This window comes from Neopsephotus bourkii, unplaced genomic scaffold, assembly GCF_033783945.1.
Source record: "Neopsephotus bourkii isolate Nb327-2 ecotype Australia unplaced genomic scaffold, CSIRO-AGI_Nbou_v1 NB_5, whole genome shotgun sequence".
NCBI classification, from domain to species: domain Eukaryota; kingdom Metazoa; phylum Chordata; class Aves; order Psittaciformes; family Psittacidae; genus Neopsephotus; species Neopsephotus bourkii.
The window spans coordinates 1,408,963-1,434,297 of NW_026900522.1; the positions used below are offsets into that span (position 1 = coordinate 1,408,963).

General features: G+C 44.0%; 1 protein-coding gene across 2 annotated transcripts in view; it reads left to right on the forward strand.

The window, feature by feature from the left end:
• Positions 1–25,335, forward strand: part of GAS7 (growth arrest specific 7) — a 90,626-nt gene that overhangs the window by 61,443 nt on the left and 3,848 nt on the right. For both annotated transcript variants that reach the window (XM_061367015.1, XM_061366942.1), the window contains exons 6-12: positions 3,192–3,281; positions 5,570–5,685; positions 9,748–9,822; positions 13,268–13,346; positions 17,946–18,074; positions 20,618–20,741; positions 22,885–22,964. In XM_061367015.1, the coding sequence (XP_061222999.1) occupies positions 3,192–3,281; positions 5,570–5,685; positions 9,748–9,822; positions 13,268–13,346; positions 17,946–18,074; positions 20,618–20,741; positions 22,885–22,964 (693 nt within the window). The remainder of the gene's footprint in view (positions 1–3,191; positions 3,282–5,569; positions 5,686–9,747; positions 9,823–13,267; positions 13,347–17,945; positions 18,075–20,617; positions 20,742–22,884; positions 22,965–25,335) is intronic.

Sequence of the window (25,335 nt, forward strand, 5' to 3'; positions counted from 1 at the left end):
TTACGATGAGGGTGGTAGAACATTTGCAAAGGTTGCCCAGAGAAGCTGTGAATGCACCGTCCTTGGAGTCATTCAAGGCCAGGCCGGATGTGGTTGTAGGCAACATGATCTAGTTGCAGATGTCCCTGCTCATTGCAGGGGGCTTGGACTAGGTGACCTTTGAAGGCCCCTTCCAGCCCAAGCTATTCTATGATTAAATTCTATGTTTCTGTTTTTGATTCTCCAGTGTTGTGTCCTAGAAATCTACCGTGAAAACACTGCTGTCTTCATGGAAAGCATTTGACTCTTTCTCAGTTGAAATAAGCCATTTTGAGCAGCATGAAACTCCACTTAGTGTTTCCACATGGAACCTCCTAGCCATTCTCTGAAAGTCCACCAGTAAGAAGATATGTGTAAACCAGAATAGCTTGTCCTTTCCCCACTGCAGTACTGGTGCTCCCAGTAACGGAGGTGTACATCATTTCCAGCATCCCTAAAACTCCTGTGGAGGCTCTTTACCTCTTTTTGCCTTTTGCTGCTAACTATTTTTAACTTGAGCTAAATCCAGTGTTCCTGTAGCTTGGCAGTCTGCTCTTGTGGGGCAGCACCTTGTCCTGGATGCTCCAAGGTGTGTTGTGTAAAGACACATGGTAGCTGTGCACAGGTCAGTGCTGCATGCGGGCTGCCAGAGAGGGTCTGGAGGGGCTAAAGGGGCCTCAGGAGATGGAGATGCTGGAGGAGTTGGAAATGCTGTCAAATGTGGTGAAGACTGGGAGGGCTGGCATCCAAGTGACCTGTGGCTGTGACCCAGATTTTTATTCAGTGAGTGTGAAATGCAGCATCCAAGCCAGAAATCCTCAAAGCCAGAAGCTGTTTAAACCTGTCTTGACACCGCATCCTTCACCTGGTTACCTAAAACATTGTCATTGCTGACAAGACTTTGTTTCCTGTATCTCCCCTGGTCTGGGAGGATAAGCTGCATCATTGCTCACTCATGGGAACCAGTTGGCCCGCTGTGATACCTGGCAGAGTGATTGTTCACAGGTTCTGAGGCCATCTCAGTGTTTTAAGATGAAACAACAATATATTGTGTTATTTGAGAGATAGATAGTATGTGTCTATGGCAGCATAGAGGCATGCCCAGGTACAGCAGTGGTGTGGAATTTGGTGATCCAGCAAAGTGGAGCCTTTTCTCTGTCTGCCCTTGTGCACCAACCTAGCACTGGTCCAGGTCAGTGCTTATTGGATGCTATCTGAAGGTAGCAATTTGGCTTAAGGTTTATAGCCACTATTTATAAGTCATCTGGGCTGATCAGTTGTGAGGCATCCTTGTAGGGATTATAGGATCTGCGTGCAGCCTTTTAGGTCTTAGTGATCCCTGGGTGGAGAAGGGAAGGTAACCCAACCTACCTAACTGAAGAAAACCAGGGCAAGATGGGCTGGCAGTGTTGTCCTGAGATAACTGAACTGATAGAGAAAAGGCAGGAGGGGAAAATTTTAGCAGAGACAGAAGGTGTTCTCAGTGGAGCATCCCTTGTGGAGGAGCTTCATGCGGGAGGCTGTGGTGGTGACTGAAGTCAGCCTGGGTTAACGCAGGGCCTGATGCTGCAGCATGGGCAAGCCCAGTTAACTATACAGGCACATCCCCTGGCATGCCCCAACACTGCAGGGATGTGAGGGTGAGCACTAGCACCTCTCTTGCATGGCCATCCCACTCTGAACTGAGCTGGTGTTTTGTATCTCCTGATGTATGGCACTTCTGCTGTGGAACGTGAAGGAAGAGGAGGTGTTTCCAGCAGCTCCTGTAGTGGGGACTGTGTGGCCAGAGGAGGCTGGTTCTGGCTGGAGATGCAGTACCACACAGCTGCTGCCTGCAGAATGATGGTGAAGCAGGAGCCCTGGTCTGCAGATCAGATTGAAGCCTGATGGGCGCTGAAAGGGAGGACACATGGCTTAGAACCTGTAGGTACAGGGTCCTCAGCCTGCTTTGAAATGGATTTGGCAAGCTCTGAACAGAGTGATTTTTGTGGAGACAAGGGGTGGACAGAGCTCTTGCATTATGTACGGGATAGCCCCTGAAGCTTCAGCATGGGCAGCCAGCAGCAGAGCCAGTGTGGGTTTGTAGGAACAGCACTGTATCAGCTAAAGGCTTTGTCTGCATTGCTCTGCCATGGTGGCTTTACTCTGTGTCAGCACTTTGCTGTGTCCTTTTTGATCCCCTCTGAATAGCCAAAAGGCAGATTTACTGTGTGTAAGCACTCCTTTTAGGTCTGCCCATACAGCTGTGCTAACCCTGCCCACAGCTTTGTTTCTGGATTTCCTGTGAACAGTAACTCCCCAAACCCATAGTTACATTTGCGAGTCTTCCATCCCCAGCTTCTGTTTGTTGCTCAGTGAATACACTCTTAGCGTCCAGTGAACCTGTAGGGGCAATAAGAGGCTGATTTTAGTGTGCCTGCCCAGCAGAAATGCAGGGGAGCATTATATGCTGGCAGTGAGCTCTGACTCTTGCTGATGCTTCCTCTGAAGGGCTTAACTACATCCAGAGTTATTCTGCAGCACCTTCTGCAGTAGCTGTCATGCTCTTCACTTCCATTGTGCTTTTATCAGGCTACATTTTCTACTGTGATAACTTAATAAGCACTTGTACTTTTTTATGCCTTCGTTTAATGATTGTGTGATGAATCCTATCTCAGATTACTGTGGGTTTTGTGTACTGAAGGCTACCTGACTTGCAGGGAGCATCACTTTCAACTGAAAAGGTCTCTGGAATGAACAAATAACACCTTTTTGTGTAATCCTGTAAGAGACTAAGATAGCTGAGGTTTTCTGATGGGATACTCCAATAGTGCCTTCAGTGCTGTCTGCTGCTCACAGCATTTTGTGTGTTCAGGGTGTTCCACATCAGGACTTTCCCCACATTTTGTTAGGCATTTAGGAAAACTCCCTGTATGGCACTTTCCAAACCAAGCGGTTTTCCTCATGTGAAACGGGGAGGTGATTTTCCTCTGAGGCAGCACTCCTGCTCACTCACAAGAGCTTTCTGGGAATACTTAGCTGCTGTTTCCATGAAACAACCAATTTTTCTTCTCTGACATTCATTCACTGGATTTTCTGATTGGAAGACTGTGTATATAACCTTTCATTTGCATAGATCTTGTCAACAGCTCCATTTCATTACCTTCTAACTCTCTTTTGCTTTTTTGTTACAGATAAACTGTGTGACTTTCCCCCACCCTGACATAATGCCAGAGCAGCAGTTGCTGAAACCTTCAGAGTGGAGCTACTGTGATTATTTCTGGGTAAGTAGGCAGCCAGCCACATGCCATATTGCAGCTCTTGAGCTGCTGAAAAAGTGGAACAAATAGCTTGATTTGTGATACAAAGTAAAGGAGAATTTGGGCTGAAATGCAGCATATTAGGGCAGCACAAGGGAGACTGAAGTCACCAGTGGAAACCATCTCAATGGTGTCAGATGTGAACGATTATCAGAAGAATATCCAGAAAGGCAAGGTCAGCTTTCAGGAGATGGTTTTGGTCAGTAAATGGGGAGGATGTAGGACAAACTACACATCTTGAAATACCTCAGGCAAAAGGGCTGTGCAGCAGGAGGTAGCTGGCAGGCAATGGTATTTCACTGTTTCCCAGAGCATGAGAACTAGGAATGCATGAGGAAGCTGGGAGTATCACATTTATAACAAGCAAATAGAATTATAGAATGGCTTGGGTTGGAAAGGGCCTTAAGCTCATTTAGTTCCAACTCTGCCATGGGCAGAGACACCTCACACTGGACCATGTTTCTCAAGGCCCATCCAGCCTGGCCTTGAACAGTGCTGGGAATGGGGCATTCACTTAGATTCAATACCTTGCATTTGAAGACAGCCGGTTAGAAATGAAAGCTCAGATCTCAGTACCAGATTCAGATCTCTGCCTTACTCAAATGTATCTCTGGGTTAATCCATCATAAAGATGAAAATAAGTCGCTGAATTTGGTGAAGGGCCTTTACAAACTTTCTGTTAAATTGGAAAGCTCTCTCCTATGGGATATTCTGTAGGACAGATAATAAATGACTTAAAGGATGAAATTTGAGGAGGACAAGCTCCTAAGTAGCTATTAAATGGAGTAGTTTTAATGCAGGCTTCAGCAGGGGGAGTCTCTAGTGACCATGTTCCTGTGTGTGCCCTCTTGCACTTAGCTCCGCTTTCAGGATCCTGAATCAGATTAAAATAATATAATAGTCCTTCAAGTGTGGAGCTGGTAGAAAAAGACTCTTCTACTGGGAAGCTTTTTGGGGGGTGGGTGAAATGCCACCTCCAAAATGAAGATTTTCTGAATTTTGGGTTTGTTTTCAGTTATGGGATGTTGAAGCATTTCCATTTCAAACAACAAAAGAGAGTTTTACTTACAAAAAGTGTAGCTGTTGGAGGCACAGCAGCACTTCCCCTCGTGTGCTCAGTGTTGGTATGTTAACTAATGGCAAGTTGTAGGAACTTGCCTACACTGACATATTTGCAAATTGTCACGTTCCCAAACCATCAGATTTTCTTCAGCTTCTTCCAGTGTTGTGATCCCAATGAGCAATAAATCATTCATGGTATAGATGCTTACGATTTGCACGTCTTGCAGAAGTCACTGCTCTCTTTGGTTCTTTCCATTTAATCTTGGCTACCACGTGGTTCCTTGGGTTTGGTCCAATCTTGCTGTCAGTGAAACTCCTCTGAAAGCTGCCTTCTGCAAGCTTGTATCCTCCCATAGCTCTGCTCCCAGGACTTTTCCTCTTGTTTGGTCTTGTCATCCATGATTTGCCTTCCTTCTTCCATCAGCTCCACTCCTCCCATTGTCTCAGCTGCCCAGTGCCTGGTATCACACTTGGATTAATGTGGCATTTTCCTTTTGCAGATGTGCAGCACCCAGCGCATCAGAACAAAACCTGTAGCCCTTAGGGAAGTGTTTTCCAGGCCTGTTTGTTGGAAGAGGGTAGGAAATTAAATTCTGAAATAGAGAAATGCAGAAAGATCAGGGAGAAAAGAGCAGAGAGAAAACTGACTTGGTCCTTGTAGCAACCCTGAAGTCTGTGGAGCAAAGGGTAGAAAGGGCTGTGTCAGAAACAGTGAAAGATGGGATGTGTGGTGGTAACCCGTTGAACAAGTTGCTGCTTTGTCTTGCTTTACAGCTGACCTGTGCAGACTGGCTGCATTTTTCTGAATGCAAGTCAGGGTTGAACCTGACAGTCTGTTAAAGGTTGTTTAAGGCTACATTACCCCTGGAAGCAGCAAGCAGTGTCCTCCCTGTCCTCCTCCTATTCTCTTGTGCTGCCTTTCTCTATTCAGAGTGAGCCACTGGGGCTCATGCTTGCCAGAGCCAGCCCCAGTGCTGGGGCATTAGAGTAAGAGGATGGGGAAAGAGAAAGTATTGGACTGTTCCTCTGACAGGGGCTGAGGTGCTTCAACCATCAGCTGTGATCAGGGAGGGCTCTTTGACCACCACTTCTGCCTGTTGCCCTGACTCCTTGGGCAGTAGAGACTTGGAGCTACATGTCTGTGCTTTTGATCACCATATCTTTTTGCTGAACATGCTTTTTCCTTCCAGGCTGATAAGAAGGATTCGCAAGGGAACAATACAGTGTCGGGATTTGAGATTCTTCTTCAAAAGCAACTTAAAGGGAAACAAATGCAGAAAGAAATGGCAGAGTTTGTTCGAGAAAGGTAAAGAGCACTTTGCTATTAAATGAACTGCTTATGGCAATATATATTTTTTCCTGATTGAGACATTCCTTTGGTACATTAATTAAACTGTGTAAAAGATATGCTACCAATTCATGGAGAACATTTTAATTTTCCTTTAATGTCCATCCACGCTCTCCAACTTGCCTCTCCTGCTTTGCACACTGGCTGTCCATTTAGGTAGAGGGAACCAAGAAGGTTTTAAGTTACAGATTCAAGGAAAAACCTGAACATGGAAAAAACAAGGTGAAGGTATTTTGAATGGAACTATTTTGCCTGAAAACTAGAGAAGCAATGTGTTGACATAGAGCATAAACACAGTTTCCTTGAGGAAGATGTAAAAAGACATCACTTGGGAATTAAGGTGGATATGGAGCTGAAGTACACATAAAGATATTTAGAGTGAACCCCAAGTCCTAAAGGCAGAGGTCTTTACCAGAAAATGGTAGAACACTGTTAATGGTCTGTTGGTCTGCTGACATGGGAAGTGCACTGAGCACCAAACAAGCAGTTGATAAATGCTCAGTTCAACCAGGTACAGGATATGATGTGACATCATTACTCGTAAGTAGTGTCAGTATTATTTGAAATCATTTGTCATCTGTCCAGACCAATGTAAATCATCTTGAGGATGACTCTCACAACTTGAGAACAACCCATAGGAAACAAGCAGTATTTATTCACAGGAGGAAGGCAGAGCATGCTGGTGCTCTTGCCTTTTTTAAAGTATTAACGATGTGGCAGCAGTGGAGAAATGAAAAGGATAGCACAGGCAATGAGGACAGTGATAGAGGAGGTGCAGAGGGCCCAGCATCCACATGTGGTTCATGCTGCCTGTGACATAAGACAGTCCAAGGGGACAGTACCCTCTCTGACCCAGTCTGACCAGAGGATGCAGGTAGAAGGAAGGACCAGCTGACAAAGAAAAAATACAGTTGAAAAATAGGCTTGCTAAGCTGGAAGATGAGGAGAAGGTGAGCAGAATTGTGATAGCCATGGATGGGGAAAAGAGGAGGATATCTGCCCCGAAGAAAGTAATACATAATAAAATTAGGTAGAAACAAAAGAAGGGAGCATTCAAGAGGGATGGAAAGTTGACATGAAATGAGAGAACAAAGAAAGAACAGGTCTGACACTGAGAAGAGGCATGTTTATGTCCTCAGTAGAGGAGAAGTAGGCATATTGATAGAAGGAAAGGCAGAAAAGATTCACTGTGTGCTGGAAACAAGGTTTGTGAAAAGAGTCTAGATGGGAGTTATAAAAAGATGAATACATTTTCCTTCTGTTTGGAACAAATGATTCAGGAGTGCTCTGTGTGGAAAAAGAGGAGGATGGCGTTGAGCTGGAGAAGTTACTCACAGAAATGAGACTTCAGGCCATCAGGGGAACCTTTACATTTCCAGCTTAGAGGGAAGAAGGACTGATAGGAAGAAGGACTCGGGGAATACAAGACTATGTATAGGTGTTTTCATGTCCAGAAAAAACCTCTCCATCTGCCTTCTGGAGGTGAGGTTTAGGCAGCTGATAAAAAAAGCTTTAAATAGGAAGCAGGGATGAGACGTGATAACCATATTTCTTCATCAGTTAACCAACAAGAAGCAACACTAACTGAAATTCAGTTTCTCAAGTAGGTTCTTTAAGAGGAACTACTTGTAAATAGCAATTCTGTGTTTATTCAGCACCTGTTGACAAAGGTAGGGTTATAACACAGACTTTGAATTTGAATAAGACAGGCCTCAAAACAGGAGTTCAAGGGTGTGGGTGTGAAGGAAAGGAAGAATTTAAATCAAAAGTAAAAATATGGTCCAGCACTTGCATTAAAACAGCCAAGAAAATATGCAGACTGCCCTGAATATCATCAGTCTCTGAGTATGAGTTAGCAGCAAAGGAACACAGATCAGGCTTTTGGCCTCTCACTTTTTTTATGAAGTTGGACTGTGCTTGGAAAATGTAAATTATTTAGCTGCTGCCATGTTCAGCAGGTACTTGTAAGCACCTTCCACTCTGTCTCATCCTTTTGAGTCTCTATATTTTTGGCCACTACAACAACTGGACAACATTTCTGCAGTTTGTGTACTATAGGAAAAGTAATTGTGCTGTTGTTTGATAACTTCATTGTTGCCTCTAATCTGGAGAAATAGTGTAAAAAAAGGCAACTTAAAGTCACAAGCACTGTCTTCATCCAGTGGCAGTTGTGTAGATGTCTGTCAGATAACCCTCTGTTCACCTTTTCCCTGTGTTCCCTGTGTTGTCTTAATCTATTTAGTTTCTTCTTGCATGCTAGTCACATCAGATCATCTTTGTCTCCCTTTGGAGCTCTCTGTTTTTTCTTCATCTGTTGTAACAGCGTGACTGAAAGTATCTGGGTGTGAGCACACAAAGTACTTTTATTTCAAAAGAAGCATAAAAGCAAGGAATAAAACTCCAGAGAGCAACTAGAACTAAGTCAAGACAGCACGGGTCAAAATGTACTTACAATGCTTCTGAAACATAGGGAGTGAAGTTGGGAAACTTCTCAAACAAGTTAGTGGAAACAAGAAACATAGAAGGGGGGGTTTGGGTGTGAAGGTGTAGCTGAAGGTGTAGTTGACCTGTATTCCTTTCCAGTCCATAGAAATTGCCACTTCTAAGACAAGATTAGCCTCATTATGAAGTAGATATTTAAAGCAGGTCAAGTAAAGCGTGCCTGGATCAAAGCCTTACATTGTGAGGTCCTAACCACAGCATAGCCTTGGTGCTGAAAGCTATATTTGTTGGTCGTCTTGTAGCAGGTGTGGAGAGCTGTCTGGTTTTGTTCTCATTGGAGGGGGATGAAGAAGCCCCCACATGCTGGGCGTGCTCTGTAGTTGTACTGTGCTGTACCAAGCTGGGTATCACCTTGGGCTTCAGCCAGCTGCATCCCACACAGCGACATGCACATCCTATTTTCAGAAGCCCAGAATATCAGACCCCTCTTAGCTGGCTCTAGGGATCCCTTTTGTCTCAAATACAGCATGCCTAACAGTGCTTGCTCAACTAGCTACTGCCAGTGGGCCTACCAAAAATACCCCACCTTCTGTCCTCTCAGTGGAAGGAGATGGATTTCTAACCAGGCTTTTCCCCTGCTTGTACGTAGTTTAGCACAAAATCAGGAGTTGCTCCACCTGGATATCACTCAACTCTCTCCTAGAGATGCTTTATTGAGCAAACTAATTTGAAAACCAGCCAAGAGCCAGTTGTTTGCCGTAGTTGGGATGATGTCTACCTTGCAGATGTCTCACTAGAACTTAGTTGAAGATCATTTTCAGGCATGATGCATGTCGCCTCTGCACCAGCAGCTGCTCTTTCCCTCCGTGCTGTGCAGCCAGCATTTATCCTTGTCCCCTTCCTCAACCCATGTTCTCATAGTGGTTGTGTGCCAACAGCCTCCCTCTTGTGCACCTCCACTGATGGCAAGCTCAGATCCTGTTCCTTTGTGGTGCTGCTGAGTGAACAGAGGACAGGGTAGTGGGCGTGATGGGTGAATGGTAGAAGCTGCACCACTACCTGTAGGTGGCAGAAGCCCCTGCCATATCTTCACCAGCTTTGCTATCTGTCATGGGAATCAGGAAGCACTTGTATTCCTAAGAAAGGTGTAGTCCAGCACCACAAACCTCATTTGTATTTCTCCTGCAATGGTTCATTCCTTAATCTTTGCCTCGAGGATGTGTGAGCTCACGTTTAGTGGCAGACTGAAACACATTTCTCAAGTGTGCCCAGTTTTGCAAACAGTCCATGGTGCACAGCAGAAACACTTTGTCCTTATTATTTGCTCTCCAGAAGTGTAGCTTTTCCTTCAAATTTTATCACACATCTACCCATGCTCTTGCCACTGCATTTTTGGCATATGGAGGGGAGAGATGGAGCCTGAAACTGGTGCTGCCAAACCCTGAAGACTGAAAGTAAAATTCCTGTGGCAAAATATGTTAAAATGCAGAGAATTTCTTGAAATGATGTGTGTGGGTTTCTGCCTTAAAGCTTACTTACTGCTATCTTTATTTTCTCTGTGTGTGTGTGTGAGTGTAGGATAAAGATTGAGGAGGAATATGCGAAGAACCTGTCCAAGCTGTCTCAGAATTCCTTGGCTGCTCAGGAAGAAGGGTAAGTGTGTCTCTGTGACTTTTGCAGAAGACAAAGATTTTAACATAAAAAGCATTCCTCCCACACAGGTACATGTATTTTTCCTGAGCTCTCCCCATTGAGTAGAGGTTTATTTAGCTCAGCATCCTGCGCGTGTTGGGGAAGATAGAATTGCTTTTCTTATTTTCCTTATGAAGATGTTTATGGTACAGTTTTACGTATATGCATGTATTTCCAGTAATGTATTTATGCTGTCCTTGTTCTAGCCAGAACTAGTTCCTTTAAAGATTAGCATGTAGAAGTACTAAACTACTTTGACTGTGGAAGCATATATGGAATATACTTATTGCTGAAAGTAGATCCATAAGGTCAGGCCAGTAGAATTGTAGCAGCACAGACTGAGAGGATGAAGTTCCTTCTCATCATCGTCTGGCCCTCCAAGAGAAGCAGCAGGTTGTCCCTTACAGCATGTTCACACTTCAGAAGTTATTAAGAAGTTATTAGGCAATGCACTTCAGATTAGATTGCAGTTCAGTGAAAATAATGGAATGACCGCTCCTGAAGGATTAGAAGTTGTTAGCTCTGTCTGTTTCAACACAAACCATCTAAGCACTGGAAGTCAAGCTTTGAAATTATTATCCTCATCCTAGTTCTGACACAGAGTGTTTCTACTGGCAGTGAAGCTCCACAAGGTGTTTGCTTAGCTTTCAGTAAGCAAGGACAGAAAGTGCAGGAGGCTAACTACACTTCTCCAAGCACCTCCCTTGACAATGGTTTCTGTTCTTTGCCCTTTAGGGGAGGGTGCTAACCTGCTTCTAGCAAACTGAAACAAGTATCTTCCGCATCCTCCTCCCACTATTTTCTACCCCAAATAGGGGAAGGAGAAAATATCTGAAACAGTGAAGGGGGAGAACACTAGGGGAGAGTAGATGAAAAGAAAGGGAATGAGGACTGAAGCCTAAAAAATGTTGAAGTAGGGAGGTAAGGGGACACGGAGCAGAGTGCAGGGAGCTAAGAACACTGCCCAGTGGTGCTCTGTCTGGAGGGGTGGCAAGGTGAGGGAATGGAATGAGGTCCTGCCAGTATTATTCCTCCTGGTGCTATGGTGGCCAGACTGGCTAGGGCCAGGAAGAGGCTAGTGAGAAGATCCTGAGAACTGGTGAGGCCCTGGAAAGGGGAAAGGTTCTGTTTAAAGAAGTGAGGGAGGGAAGAGCAGCTAACAGGAAGATTTGAAGGATCTGGAAGTGAGACTGCAGCCTAGCACACTCAAAGTAATCATTCACCAGGCTCTTCCTCTCATTCCTGGGAAGGTGTGAGCTGGGGGACCCAACGAGCTGCTGTGTGAACATACCAGTTACCACTGGTGGTTTCATACTCTACTCTTCCAGCTTTGCTGTCTATGGAATTGTCACAAAGCATGAGCTGTCCCTCCAAGGTCCTCTGCCCTCCTTTGGTGGTAAGAAGACCCACTATCACGTATGTGAGTGGAACACAAGGGTGCTGGGATGGGACTGATTTGTAGTATTGGGATGGTTCTGTGCAAGTTGCTTTAAGTAAAGTGCTGTTGCATGTACACAGAAGGTGATATGATCCATACATCCAATCAAGTCACTGTAGTTGGATAAGAGATGCAGAAGATGCTTAGCAGACATCTTCACTTGAACAGATCAGACAAAATAGTGCCAGTGAGAACTGACAGTGGGAGGGTACCTCAGGGTGGAACTAGAGAAGGAGAAGAGCTGAGAGCATTTACATAGGTGAAACAATCTCAGGTTGTTTAGCTGTAGTGAACACCATGCTTGACGAGTCAACTCATTGGAGCAACCTCAGAGATGACAAATGAGTGTTCTGAAGTTGCAGATCACAGGCAATTTTTCAGGGTATCAGAAAGGGGCAAATCTGACTATGAAAAGGGCTGGGTGAAAGAAAGGAGCTAGGATGTTGTAGATCGCTTAGTTTTGTTTAACCTCTGAAAAGTGGTAGAATAAACCATCAGGCTTTCTAGAAGCACTCAGTGGAAAACTAAGGTGATGAGCAATTATTGTGGATGCCTGCAGAGCAAACAGCATCAAAACAACCTTCATTCTTCCAGTGATGGAGTAAAAGAAGAAGTCAGCATCGTAGCTCTTAAGTTATGCAATTTAATTGATATTTATGCAATGGGAGATTCTTGTAGGGAGACAGGCCTAAATAAAGCCTAAGGTGCAAAATTAGGTAAGAATATTGCTACAGGGACTGTAGCGGTAGGACAAGGGGGAATAGGTTTAAACTTACACAGAGGAAGTTCGGGTTAAATATAAGGAAGAAGTTCTTTACTGTGAGGGTGGTGAGGCAGTGGCACAGGTTGCCCAGAGAAGTGGTAAATGTTCCATCCCTGGCAGTGTGCAAGGCCAGGTTGGACAGAGCCTTGGGCAGCATCGTCTAGTGTGAGGCATCCCTGCCCATGGCAGGGGGGTTGGAACTGAATGATCTTGTGGTCCTTTCCAGCCCAAACCATTCTGTGATTCTGTGATAAGGTTCATCACAAATCCTGATTTATTTTTCTATGTCTTTGTTGTTAATCTTGGATAGAATAAATTATGGGTTTACTGTGATCAAAGATGAGACAGAGCTGGGAGCGGTGGTGTGTACAATTTGAAGGAAAGCTTGCAATTCAAAATGATGTAGTTAAACCAGAGAAATGAACTGGAGAGAAATAAAAATGCATTTCAATGAGGACAAAGTCCCAGGTTTTCTACTTTCACAGGATGTGAAAGATACACTTACATAACAGTTTGTGGGAGAAGGAGCTGGCTGTAGTGAATCACCAGCTTATTCATCAACAGCTTCACAATGTTGTTTAAAAAAGCATCGCATTGGGATATGTAGAAGAAAGAGTGTCTGATAGGAAATAATCTGTTACCAGTTTAGCAACTGGAAGAGACAGTGTAATTTAAATTATGGTGCTTTCAGTGGAATCCAGGCTGTTGGAGGGGGTCTGGAGGAATGTACCTAAACTGCCATTAGCTAACAAATAATCTGTCTGAAGGAAAAGGAGATGTAATGGTTTTCACATACTGAAAGGCTTCTCCGAGGAGAAGCAGAATAATCCATTCACCAAAAGGAGGGTTTAGAGTAGAATGAGCGATGGAAAAACTGCACTGGTGAAGGTTTATTTTAAGAATTTGAAAAGAAACGCTTTGTTCTGCTGAGGATAAGGTACTGAAGTAGCGTGCTTATGGAGACTCTCGCATCTCTGTGATCGGAGATCGCTATGGCAGTGTTCTCAAAGATAATTCGGCCTTGGTCACAGAGATCAGTGATCTTCTCAGATTTCTGCTATCATTTTGCCATGATTTTGCTGAGCAAGATATGGTACAAAGTGTGGTACCATCTCTGTCTGCCACTATCTGAGCAGTCTTGCAGGATGCACAGGAGGATGTGCAGAAGACAGGGCATTGGTCATTGTTGCTCTGTGCTCTTTCAGCACACTAGGAGAGGCTTGGGCTCAGCTAAAGAAGAGTCTAGCTGATGAAGCAGAGGTTCACCTCAAATTCTCTTCCAAGGTAAGTAGTTGTTCCTTTTTGCAAAGATTTTTGCCCTGTCATTGATGTGGATCTCCCTTCAGTGCTTGTTAGTGGGGAAAATACACATACATAGGGTACAAATGTAGAATTGATGAACAAATTTACTGAAACTCTGTCCATGCTTCTGCGAGAATCCTGAGTTATTTAACTTACCTGATCAGTAAGTTAAAACACATCCAACCTTCATTTTTCATTTAAAAAGAAAGAAAAAAGGGAAACTGATCCTAGAGATTATTCACTTAGGGCAATGTGTTCCAGTAAATTTACTTAGAGCTCATACAGATTATTTCCTTAGAGGAAGAAATGAAAAATAATGTTTGACTTCTCAACAAGAATCTACTGTATCTGTTTGGAAGGAAGGGAACCAGGACTCTGACTTCTTCATATCATTAGCCTTTGTGAAAAGTGCATTGGGAACTTCATGTTATTTTTGGATCTTCTGTCAAGTGATCCCCAAGGAGATTTCTGGTTCAAATTATGGTATTTAACTGTTTTTTTTCCACCACATGTGACACATTCTTGCATCCTGTCACATTCTGTTAACCTCTGTGGGTGATCAAGTTCAGTACAGTGGTAGATATCTCAGTACAACAGCCATGTTCTGGAGGAAAATTATAGCTCTGCACTGTTTGTAAGTGATTATGCAGAGGTTACTCAGGCAACCAGCCGCTGCCTTGGTAACCCAGTGCTCTGCTTCAAACTTCTACTTCAGAGCTGTAATTAGTGAAATACTTTTTGCTCCCCGTTGTGTTCCTGTATTGTTTTCCAAGGGGAAGAAATGCAGCCTGGAGTGGAGTATGCAGGGAGGGAGGCAATGGATAGGGGTCCTTCATTTTTTTCTAAAACTCTGCACAGAAACTCCTGTAGCATCATCTGAACTCTCCCCACTGTTTCCAGTGTACCTGCTTTGGGAATTCCTAATTCTTTCTTTTGTTAATAGAATATGATTTTAAACACATTGATTATTGCTATTACTTTCAGATAAGTTTTTCTTAGAAGTAGTAGTTATATTTCTCATTGATATTCGAACAAAACCAGTCAGTGCAGTGCAGAGCACACCAAGAGTATTCAAACACAAACACCAGCCTTGAAGACACTGAACATGTTTGTGGCAGTCCTTCATAGTACTGTTACACTGGGGGTCACAGGTGACAGCACTTTTATGGCACTTGGAGCAAGTCCAGAGGAGGCCACAAGGATGATCAGGGGCTGGAGCACCTTCCATATGAAGACAGACTGAGAAAGTTGGGGCTATTCAGCCTGGAGAAGAGAAGCTGCATGGAGACCTCAGGGCAGTTTCCAGTGTCTGAAGGGGGTTACAAGGATGCTGGCAAGGCCCCCTTCTTCAGGGACTGTAGCGATAGGACAAGGGGTGATGGGTTCAAACTGAAACAGGGGAAGTTCAGGTTAGTTATAAGGAAGAAATTCTTTACTGTGAGAGTGCTGAGGCGCTGGCAAAGGGTGCCCAGAGAAGCTGTGGCTGCCCCATCCCTGGCAGTGTTCAAGGCCAGGTTGGATGTGGCTTGAAGCAGCCTGGTCTAGTGGAAAGTGTCCATGCCCATGGCAGGGGGGTTCGAACTGGATGAGCTTTAAGGTCCTTTCCAACCCAAGCCGTTTTATAATTCTGTGAAACATAAAATATTATTACACTGCTAATGCCTCTAGATACTGGCATGGCACGTGTATATATATACATGCACACGTGGAATCCTCCAAGAAGGCTGTCATGGAGGTGAAGCTTTTCTCCAGTTATGTGATTATCCCTTAGTGAGCTCTAGGAGGTGAGTTCTGCTGGAAGAGAAGGTGCACAGGTGTTTTACTGTTGAACTCATGATGGGCTGGCCTGGATATGACGGTGTGTTACCCCCATTCTGGAAATAGTACTGATGGAGCAAAGGGAAAAAATAAGTAATTGTGAAATCAGAATTGATTTCACAAACTCAGGTGGTTTGTTTCTCCAGCATCTAATACTGTGATTAAACCCATGCCTCTGTCTTTCTGCCTAAGTCTCTACCATACTGGTACAGAGATACATGATCTCTGTCCTGTACTTATTTTAGCAAACTTCCTAACTTCTTTTAACAAACTTCTTGAGATTTCAAGTCCTCTTTTGCATCTCACCCCTTCAGTGATGGGTGTCAGAGTTGTCTGTATACACTGGTGCTTTAAATTTCTTCATCTTAGGAAAGTAGTTTATGTTTTTTTCATCTGTTGCATGGATTTGTAAGTCTTGAAGTGAGATCTGCTAGCAAAAATATAAAAAGAATATAAATGGCCAACTATGATACAACATTCAAAAGCCAGGGTCATTCACATGTGGAGTCTATTTTGATAGCTTATATTAACCTCTTGAAAGATGGAAAGTCAAGCAAGATGATGATAGAGGAAAGATGACTGCCTTCACTGAGAATCCACCTCTTTGATTTCCAAAACATAAAACTGGAGAAAGCAGTTGCCTTGTTTCTATTTTGAGCCTTTTGGTAATGCATTTCCCATCTTTATGAGGGTCTCAGAATTTCATGCCCCATTATAAACTGTGGGAAATAAACTAATTTCGTTACTGTCTATTAGGCAGTAGAAATAGCAGTGAAATGCCCTCCTTTTTGGTGTGTCCCCAGCCCTGGGGACTTTAATAAGGGTTTTCACAGAAATGCCTACTTATGTCAGATAAGTCAGATTGCTGCTTCTTCCACTCAGGATGACTGACTCATGTTGGGCTGTTTACCCAGGTTAATCCAGTTATTAATGAAGCAGTCTGAAAGGCACACAGACTGCTTAGCTACTTTGAACTCAGTTGGGCACAGACTCAATCATAATATATTGCTTCTGTAGTTTACTGAAGCCACTCTGAATTTCTCTGTCCTTGTTTTGTTGAGCACTGACAATGTTCCTGGTACAGCTATCGATTTGTTCCTGTGCTCTTAAGAGAGCTCATGTAACCATGCTGGACCACCAAGTTGTGAACAGGTCTATATTAGCTGGCCTAGAGCCATCTTGATGAGACTGTCATCTAAACATTGTCCAGAATCTTCTAGTGCAACCTTCCCAGTCAGAGCTAGAACTATCACTCCAGTGGATCACAGCTACATCTCTGTCTAGCAGGGATTTCACCACCCCTCTGGTGAACCTGTTCCAGTTCCCAGCTACCAATTTGGTGACTTTTTTCTTCAAATTACACTCAGCCTGAACCTCCCAAAGCTCAGTTGTCTGTTTTGACATTGCCTGGCCCTGATACCCTTGCGTTTGACCTTCTGTAGGCCATATTAGATCACCATGGTGCCAGTCTTCATCTGCCCAAACAAGCTCTTCTTTAGGCTAGTTTAACCTCTCTAGGATGTGTGCTGTAGGGCGCGGCTTTCTTTGTAGCCTCTCTTCATTAAAAGACTACACTAAGCTGGAACGAATTTTCGTCCTCCATTAAAATAGCACCAGGAAAAGGCCAAAAATACTTACTTTCAGGGACTATTTGATACTACTCCACTGTGGGCCATGTTAGGTGATTGTGGACCCAAATCATCTGCATTGACAGTCAAACATCCCCACAGGAGGAACAGTAGGAGAGTTTGGTTGTTTCTGGGGAGGTGAAATATCTGTATCCCTTCAGAGCACTTTTCCTAGCACATTTCTGTGTATGAGAAGGCCAAAGAGCAGTATGATACAAACTCTATCAGAGCTCAGTATTACTGTCAGGTCCTGCTTGTAGGAGATAAGTCACATTGGTGACCTTGATGGATCTCTGCTGAGTTCATTTCAGTGGTTTCTTGCTACCATATTCAGGCTTCTCTTTAGGCTCCCTCATACTTGACAGAAGTAAATAAAACATGTCCTTATTGGATCTCTTTTCACTGCACAAGAAACACAGGCGTGTATAATGGCAACTGTTTCACCTTATGGCAGTCAGGGTTAGCAGTTTGGTTTGTGTAACTTAAGGGGTTTAAGCAAGGTGTATTAGGCCAGAATCAGAGCACCTCAAGTAGTGCTCCAGACATTGCCTGCAGTTTGAACTTAAGTGAGAAGAGAGAACAGGGAGAGAGGAAGACAAAATTTCATCGTTTTGCTCCCTTCAGCCAGACTCTTCTCAGTGGTACCAGGCAATAGTACATGTGGCAGTGGGTATAAACTAAACCACCAAAAGTTCCACATGAGCATGAGGAAGAATTCCTTTTTTCTGTAAGGGTGACTGAGCACTGGGATAGGATGCCCAGAGAGGTTGTGGAGTGCGCTTCCCTGGAGATATTCAGCAGCTGTCTGCACACAAACCTGGACAGTGTGCTCTGGGTGACCCTACCTGAGCAGGGAGGTTGAGCTAAATTTCCTCTGATGGTCCCTTCCAGCCTCAACCATTTTGTGATGTTGTGATATTGCCTTAACAGAGCTGTCCTGTGAAGAGCTAATTTTTTCAATAGCTTCACTCACAGCTCTCTTGGGGAAAAGAAGTGTTGCTGTATAGCATTGCCTTTGGCTGCAGTGTGTGTATTGCTTCCTCTTTGTCCTGAGCTCTGGTCAGCAAAACAGCTGGGAATTACTACCTGGCTCCTCATTATTGTCTTTTCTTCTTCATTTTTATTTCATTACCAGCTTCAGAGTGAGGTAGAGAAGCCACTGCTCAACTTCAGAGAGAATTTTAAGAAAGACATGAAGAAGTGTGACCACCACATTGCAGACTTACGGAAGCAGCTGGCCAGCCGCTACGCAGCAGTTGAAAAGGTGGGAGCAGAGAACAAACTGGGGAATTTGAGATACTCCTGGTTTGGACAGAAAAGCAGGTGCCCCATGAAAAGTTTCTATCCTGCCACAAAGAACCACAAAGGTTTCAATTTTGCTGGGCGCCAGATATCATTTGCTGCTTAGCCGGGAAACTGGGGGCTACAGGCAGGGTTAACACGTTACGGCTGAGGCTTTTTGTTTTATCCTCCTCTTCCCAATTTTGAGCAATATATTTCTAATGCATTTGATTAAAATGCTCCTTGCTCATGTGCATCCGGAAGCCACATCTGTGCCTTCAAAATTTAAAAATATGTTGCCTTAGAACAGCAGCAGAGTCAGACCAAAGGTGTGCATGGCTCAGTGTCATCCAGCAGAGGTGAAAAGCGGATGACTAAGGAAGGCAGGTCAGATCTGTCACAAAGCCTCTCCCAGTTCCTGTTTTCTGTGCCTCACAGCAAACAACCTCACCTAAAAAACCCAAACAGCAGCAGTACCCTCAGATCAGGGGCTAGTTTAACATGAACATCCAGCTGAGGTTGAGATTTACACCCACAGGTATAAATCTACAGGTATAAATCTTACAAACCTAGGGGAGTTATACCCACAAAAAGTGCTCTTACCAGCAGCTGGCAGGAAATGGGATACCCATGCTTCAGCTGCCCAGACACTTGTGCCAAATGGTATCCTCATGTGGTTTGCTCTTGGGTGTAAGTTGGAAAGGAAAATACCATGTTCAGTCAAGCCAGAAGGTTGTTTGGGCATTCATTAGGAATCAGAGTGCACCTGAACAAGTTTGCCTGGGGACAGAATTGTTGCAGGATACACACTGTATGTATGCAGGGAAAGTGTTTCTCTGCAAAACACTTAAGTTCTTCACAGCCATATCTGCAAAGAAACACAGTTCTCAGTAGGGGTATTGAAAAGAATGAATTGGAACCTTGAGAAGAAGGAATAAAAAAAGATAAAAGCCGTAAGATCAGAGGGCTGGAGCAGCTCTGTTCTGGGGACAGGCTGAGAGAGCTGGGCATGTTCAGCCTGGAGAAGAGAATGCTCTGGGAAGACCTCAGAGGAGCTCCCAGTGCCTAAAGGGGCCACTAGAAACCTGGAGAGAGGCTTTTGACAAAGGCCTATACAGGCAGGACAAGTGGGAATGGCTTTAATCTGCCAGAGGGGAGACTGAGGTGAGACTTATGCAGAAGTTTGACCTCATGGCAGCTTCCAGTATCTGAAGTGGGCCTAGAAGGATGCTGGAGAGGAGCTCTTCATCAGGGACTGGAGCGATAGGACAAGGGGTGGTGGGTTCAATGAAACAGGGGAAGTTCAGGTTAGACATATGTAAGAAATTCTTTACTGTGAGGGTGCTGAGGCACTGGCACAGGGTGCCCAGAGAAGCTGTGGCTGCCCCATCCCTGGCACTGTTCGAGTCTAGGCTGGAAAGGGCTTGAAGCAACCTGCTCTAGTGGAAGGTCTCCCTGCCTGTGGCAGGGGGTTAGAACTGAATGAGCTTTAAGGTCCCTTCCAAGTCACACCATTCCAGGATTTTCTGCGGTGTGCCTCAGCGCAGTTTCTCACCAGTTTGCTTTCCTGCAGCACCCTCATGCGACCTGCCGAGCCAAACGCAGTCTTTAAAACTGCAGACTGAAAAGATTCAAGTAATGCCTCAAGAGCGCAACTTGCAGGCTCGTGTGAAAACTGCAAGGTGCGAACAAAATCCAGTCATCCACATTCGGTTTAGTCACTACAGCTGGATAAAGAAAAGAGCAAATGTGGCCTCTTTTATAACAAGCCTGTGCAAAACAAGCTATTTCATGCACTTTTGTCACCCCAGCAAACAGTCAGCATGCAGATGTAGAAATTATGTTTATTTGTTAAGACACTTCAGTAATTTGGCCATATAAGTTCCCTAATGATACTGATAAATCAGGTTTTTAATTCCTGAAGAACTTTAAAGTAATTTAAATAATCAGTTGTAACCAGGCCTCAGGTTCATGATTTCTGCAGTACTAATTGCTGGTATAATGAATCCGAAGTAGCTTCTCTAAAATAAGCCTCAAAGTTTGTATTGGTATTTTCTAATAAGTGTATATTGAATCCACAAGGTATTTAAAAGTTAATTTTGTGAAATGCTTGAATTTCTTTCAACAATTTAGATCTTAAGAAGAGCAAATGTGGGGTCCTGGTGATGCTGGTTAAAACATTGAGGAGAAGCTTCAGATCTACTTCCTTTCGGAAATAGTTACTAAGATAAAAAAGTTACTAAGAAACATGAAAGTCTGATGATGCCTTTTGTACTCTGCTTTTCTAACAACCTGTGAAGAGTTCAGATGCTCTTATGATTTGTTGGTGACGACTTGTATATGGTGGTAGGACATATCTTTGATCACCACATGGTATCCTAAGAACTTGAATCCCAGTTAGGACCCAGTCTGATGCAGAGTCACTGACATCTTAGTGATAGATACTTGTGTGAAGGGGTCATAGATGGCTGAAAGAAGCTTGCAGTTCTTTTGCTCTAAAACATGTGGGTCTTTAATTACTCCAAGGCCCGGAAAGCCTTGACAGAGAGACAGAAGGATCTGGAAATGAAAACACAGCAGCTGGAGGTGAAGCTCAGCAACAAGACAGAAGAGGAAATTAAGAAGGCGAGGCGGAAGTCCACTCAGGCAGGTGAGTACCTGTGTCCATCAGTGGTGGGAGGTGAGCACAGCCCTGGGAAGGCAGGAACTAGATGGGATGCAACTGCCCATCCACCCATGTGTTTCTTGGGTTTTAATATAGTAGCTACAAAGTCCCAGTGAATCATGCTATGAAACTGTCTGGTGTTAAATCCTCTGAAGAAACGGGCTTAGTTTTCCAAGTGAGACATCACAAAATGATGATTTTGATACTTGGGGTGAGAATAGTAAAAGGAGGGTGAATTGTCCTTTTGTCCTCTGAAAGTGTGCTAACTGAATGCTTGTGAAACTTTCACAGGCAGGTTCAAAGCAACTCAGCTGAGGATGGTTTTTTTTCTTAAATCCTAGTTCCTTCCTTGTTTTTTTCCTAAATCCCAGTTACCCCCAGCTCTGTTGGTGCCTATTATGCTTCCTGTTACTTTTTCCTTAAAAGTGAACTTCTTGTCTTTTTTCCACTGCTACTCAGTGATTAAAACGATTTCTGTTCTACTTGATGTGACCTATGCATGTTTTACAGAGGCTCAAACCAATTCTACAGGATCCATCAGGAGCTTTCTTCCTTGAGATCTGTGCAACTGATACATACTAGCTGCTGAAAATTATTTTAACTATGGCTTTCATGTTTCATCCCTTCGTAGGTCCATTCCTTGGCAGAATGGTCCTTCATAGTTGTGAGGCTTTTAAAACTTCAGAATAACTGGTCTGGATTTTGAAGAGACTAGGAAGTCATTTGCAGTGTGACCAGGTGTATAGGCAATCATTTGAGGAGAAACAAAAGTTACATGTTGAGCAAATACGGGAGAGCTGAAGATTATGTGGGAGTAACCCAGAGTTTGGTGTGTCTCCCCATCGCTTCTCCCCCACTTTGTGCCACTGTTAGGGCGAGTGGCAAGGGAGGACTTGCCCCATCCCAGCAGCCAAGCCAGGGTGCCAGTGATGTGCACAGTAGCAGTATTTAGTGATCTAGCTTTGAAATGAGGCCTGCTACAAGGGGATGATAGGACCAGAGAGCTCTAGACCAGAGCCCTTCTACAATTCCACCAGTTACTGATACATTGCTTTCTGCTCTCATGCCTTGCTACTGTTCATGTTTTTAATGACTTCATGTTCCTGAATGTACAGTGGCTCAGATTCACTCAGATGGAGGATAACACCAAACCACATAGCACCTGAGGAGCTGCCTGGACTTGTCATGTTAAACTAAGCATCTCCTGTCTGGATGAATAAGCTTTTACCAGAGCTTTGTGGGGTTTGATTGCCACCCCAATTTCTAAGGCCATGAGAGACTTCCGGATGCATTTACTTCTTTGACATTTGTTTGGTCTGTGGAGTCTCTTCTTAAAGCTTGGTTTGTCTGTGGTTTAAGTATAAAGATCTTTTTGCACCTAAAAGAACAGGATGAATTTGAGCCCTGGACCTAGACATGGAACCGTTAGGGAAAGTGTAACTGAGCCTCATTTAAAGAAGAAAGAGAATTTACTAGCCAGAAAGCAGTAATCTCGAAGCCATGCCTTCTAGATTGTCCACCCACCTTCCCCTCTCTGTCACATCAGAGTCCTGCAACAAAGAAAAAACATGAAATCATTGCAGCTTATTGTGTTCCTGCCATGAGCACGGGAGGGAGCCAGAGCATCTCCAGAGGCTGGAGACTGCAACTTGGTTGAGGTTGCAAGTCAGCATCTCTTGATCTTAAGACAGGTTTAGCGTGATGCTTTGCTCCTATTTTAAATAGACATGTCCTAGAATGCAGCCTCACCTACAAAGTGCTACCCTCATTATTATTGACTTCCCATTTTAATGTTTTTTTTAGATACAACTTCCCATAACTCTTTTTAACTGAAGTTACGTATTTTCACTGTTCTGGGCATTTTGTAAACTATTACTTAATATTCATATTTTTCTTTTAAAATCTTGTCTTTCTCTCTCATTCTTTCTCACCCCAACCACCTGACAATGCATTGTGGTGAAATTTCGTTGCACATAACAAATACCATGTAACAGAACTGCCTTCAGCTCCTCCAGGACTGACCTTCCAACCTCCTGGGTCTGTCTGCAGATCCTCAGCTGTACTTACCTTCTAAGCTCCATAACACAGGCTACAGAAGACTAATGTGTTGCTATCTTGAACTTTCTAGGGGATGACTTGATGCGCTGTGTGGATCTTTACAATCAAGCTCAGTCCAAGTGGTTTGAGGAAATGGTGACTACCACTCTGGTATGTAACTGTAGCATCTTATATGTGTAATATTGCAGAATTGTAATAACCTGCAACATTCATCACACTTACACTGCAAAGCAGTGGGGAAACTTGAGTGATAAATCTCTCACTGTATTTCCTGTTCTCAGTTCTAAGAAAAACTCCTATCATTAGGGGAAGGAAGAAATAATTGTTTCTTTGTAGAAGGCATTAAATCAGTTCACGGCTTCTTAGGGGCTAGAACGCTGCAATTATCCCCAGGAAGGATGAAGGAGTGCACAAGGAAGACGTGGAAAAACATGATAAATTATTAAATCCATTTTATACACAAATGCATGTTTGTATTCCATGATTTCCCAGTTTCGTGTCTTGCCAGCTCAGCAGAGGCAAGCTTTAATTGCCTATTGTTCTATCTCTCAGAAGATAGAACAGCTCACCGTGTTCGCCCTAAGGGCATATACCTTTGGGGTTAGTCACCAAGATGCCAAGATAGCAGCTTTGATGTGCCGTAAACCTTGAAATACCTGTATTTGGCTAGAGGGCTCCTCCCTCATGTTACTCCTTACAGCCCTTCTAGATAAGAGCTGATTACTTTCAAAAGCAGGAAATAAAAATATCTTTTGCATATATTTTTCTCATTGGCTAAATACAAAACTGTAAACTCCTCCTAAAAAGAAGAGGATAATAAATTGCTCAGCATTTGGAAGTGTGTCAGTGCAATATTTAAACTGCAGTAAATAAAGGCAGATGGGTGAGCGGAAAACCAGGAGGATGTCTTCCCAAAAGCAGGACAGGAGAGAAAAAGCTGGCTGTTCCTATACATAAAGGATCTGATTCTCCTCTCCCCTCCACTGGTGGTTTCTCACTGATGCAAATGACATTGACCATCAGTGCCACTGTGTCCAAATATGGCCAGATATACATTAGCTGCATATTTGCTCCTGGAGAAGTACGACCCAGAAGTGTGCTAGTAGATGACTTAAGAGGAATTTGCTCTTTACGTGAGAGAGCAACTGGGATGTGTTGAGCTCTGCCCAGGAACAGACAAACAAGTTGAGAGTTTATGGGTGAGAATTAAGGGACAGGCTAATACGGGTGACACTGTTGTGAGTTTTTCACAGAATCCCAGAATTGTTGGGGTTGCAAGGGCCCTCTGAAGGTTATCCAGTCCAACCCCCTGCCAGGGCAGGGCCACCCAGAGCAGGTCACACAGGAACGTGCCCAGGCAGGTTTGGAATGTCTCTGGAGAGGGAAACTCCACAGCCTCCCTGGGCAGCCTGTGCCAGGGCTCTGCCAACTTCTATGGAAAGTTCTTCCTCATGTTGAGGTGAAACTTCTTGTTATTTTAGTTTATGGCCATTGCTCATCATCCTGTCGCTGGGCACCACTGAAGAGTCTGGCCCCATCCTCCTGGCACCCGCCATTGAGCTATTGATCTGCACCTGATGAGATTCCCTCTCAGTTTGCTCTTCTCTAGACTAAACAGGTCCAGCTTTTGCAATGTTTCCTCATAAGAGAGATGCTCCAGACCCCTGATCATCCTTGTGGCCTCTGCTGGTCCATCTCCAGTAGCTCCTTGTCTGTCTTGCGCTGAGGAGCCCAAAGCTGGACACAGTAAAATGTGAAGCACAAATGATTTCAGCCATGATATTTGACATCATTTTCTAGACAAGGTCTTCTGTGTTTCCAGCACTAAGGTGGTGGATGCACCATCCCTGGAGACATTCACCGTCAGGCTGGATGTGGTTCTGGGCAACCTGATCTAGTTGAAGATGTCCCTGCTTATTGCAGGGGGATTGGAGCTTTGAAGGTCCCTTCCAAATCAAACTATTCTGTGACTCTATGATTCTACAAGCTCCTTTGCTCTTCCTCCCCAGGCTGGTAGTTGACCATGTGAGGTTTTTGTGCTGTAAGGAAGAATCTGTTTCAAAAAAGATGTTTAACAATTTACAGATAGCACAGGGAAGTCAACAAAGCATTTTGCCTACTTGCATATGCTCACGTTGCTTTCCACCTTGATACCCAGTAAGTGAACATCACAAATGCCCTCTGACGGCAGTTTTAAAAGATCTGGGCCCACTGTTGTGCCTGTGAATACAGAGCTTTCTAATGGTACAGCAAAGTACATTACACTATGTTTTTAAAGGCAGACTTCCATAGCGTGCTTCTTCCACTCAGATGGACAAGGAGGGACTTAATGCAGATTTGGGGTTATAATATTAGAATCCAGGAGAAGAGGGAAGCAGAAAGAGCTGGAAGCAAGTTAGAAATCATCTGCCTTTTCAACTGAATCATTGCTGGGGTCTGCTTACTGGCAGCTGAGTGAGGTCAGACTTGTGCCAGCTCATCATGTGGTGGAAGGAAAACAGCTTTTACAGGTGTCTGGTTA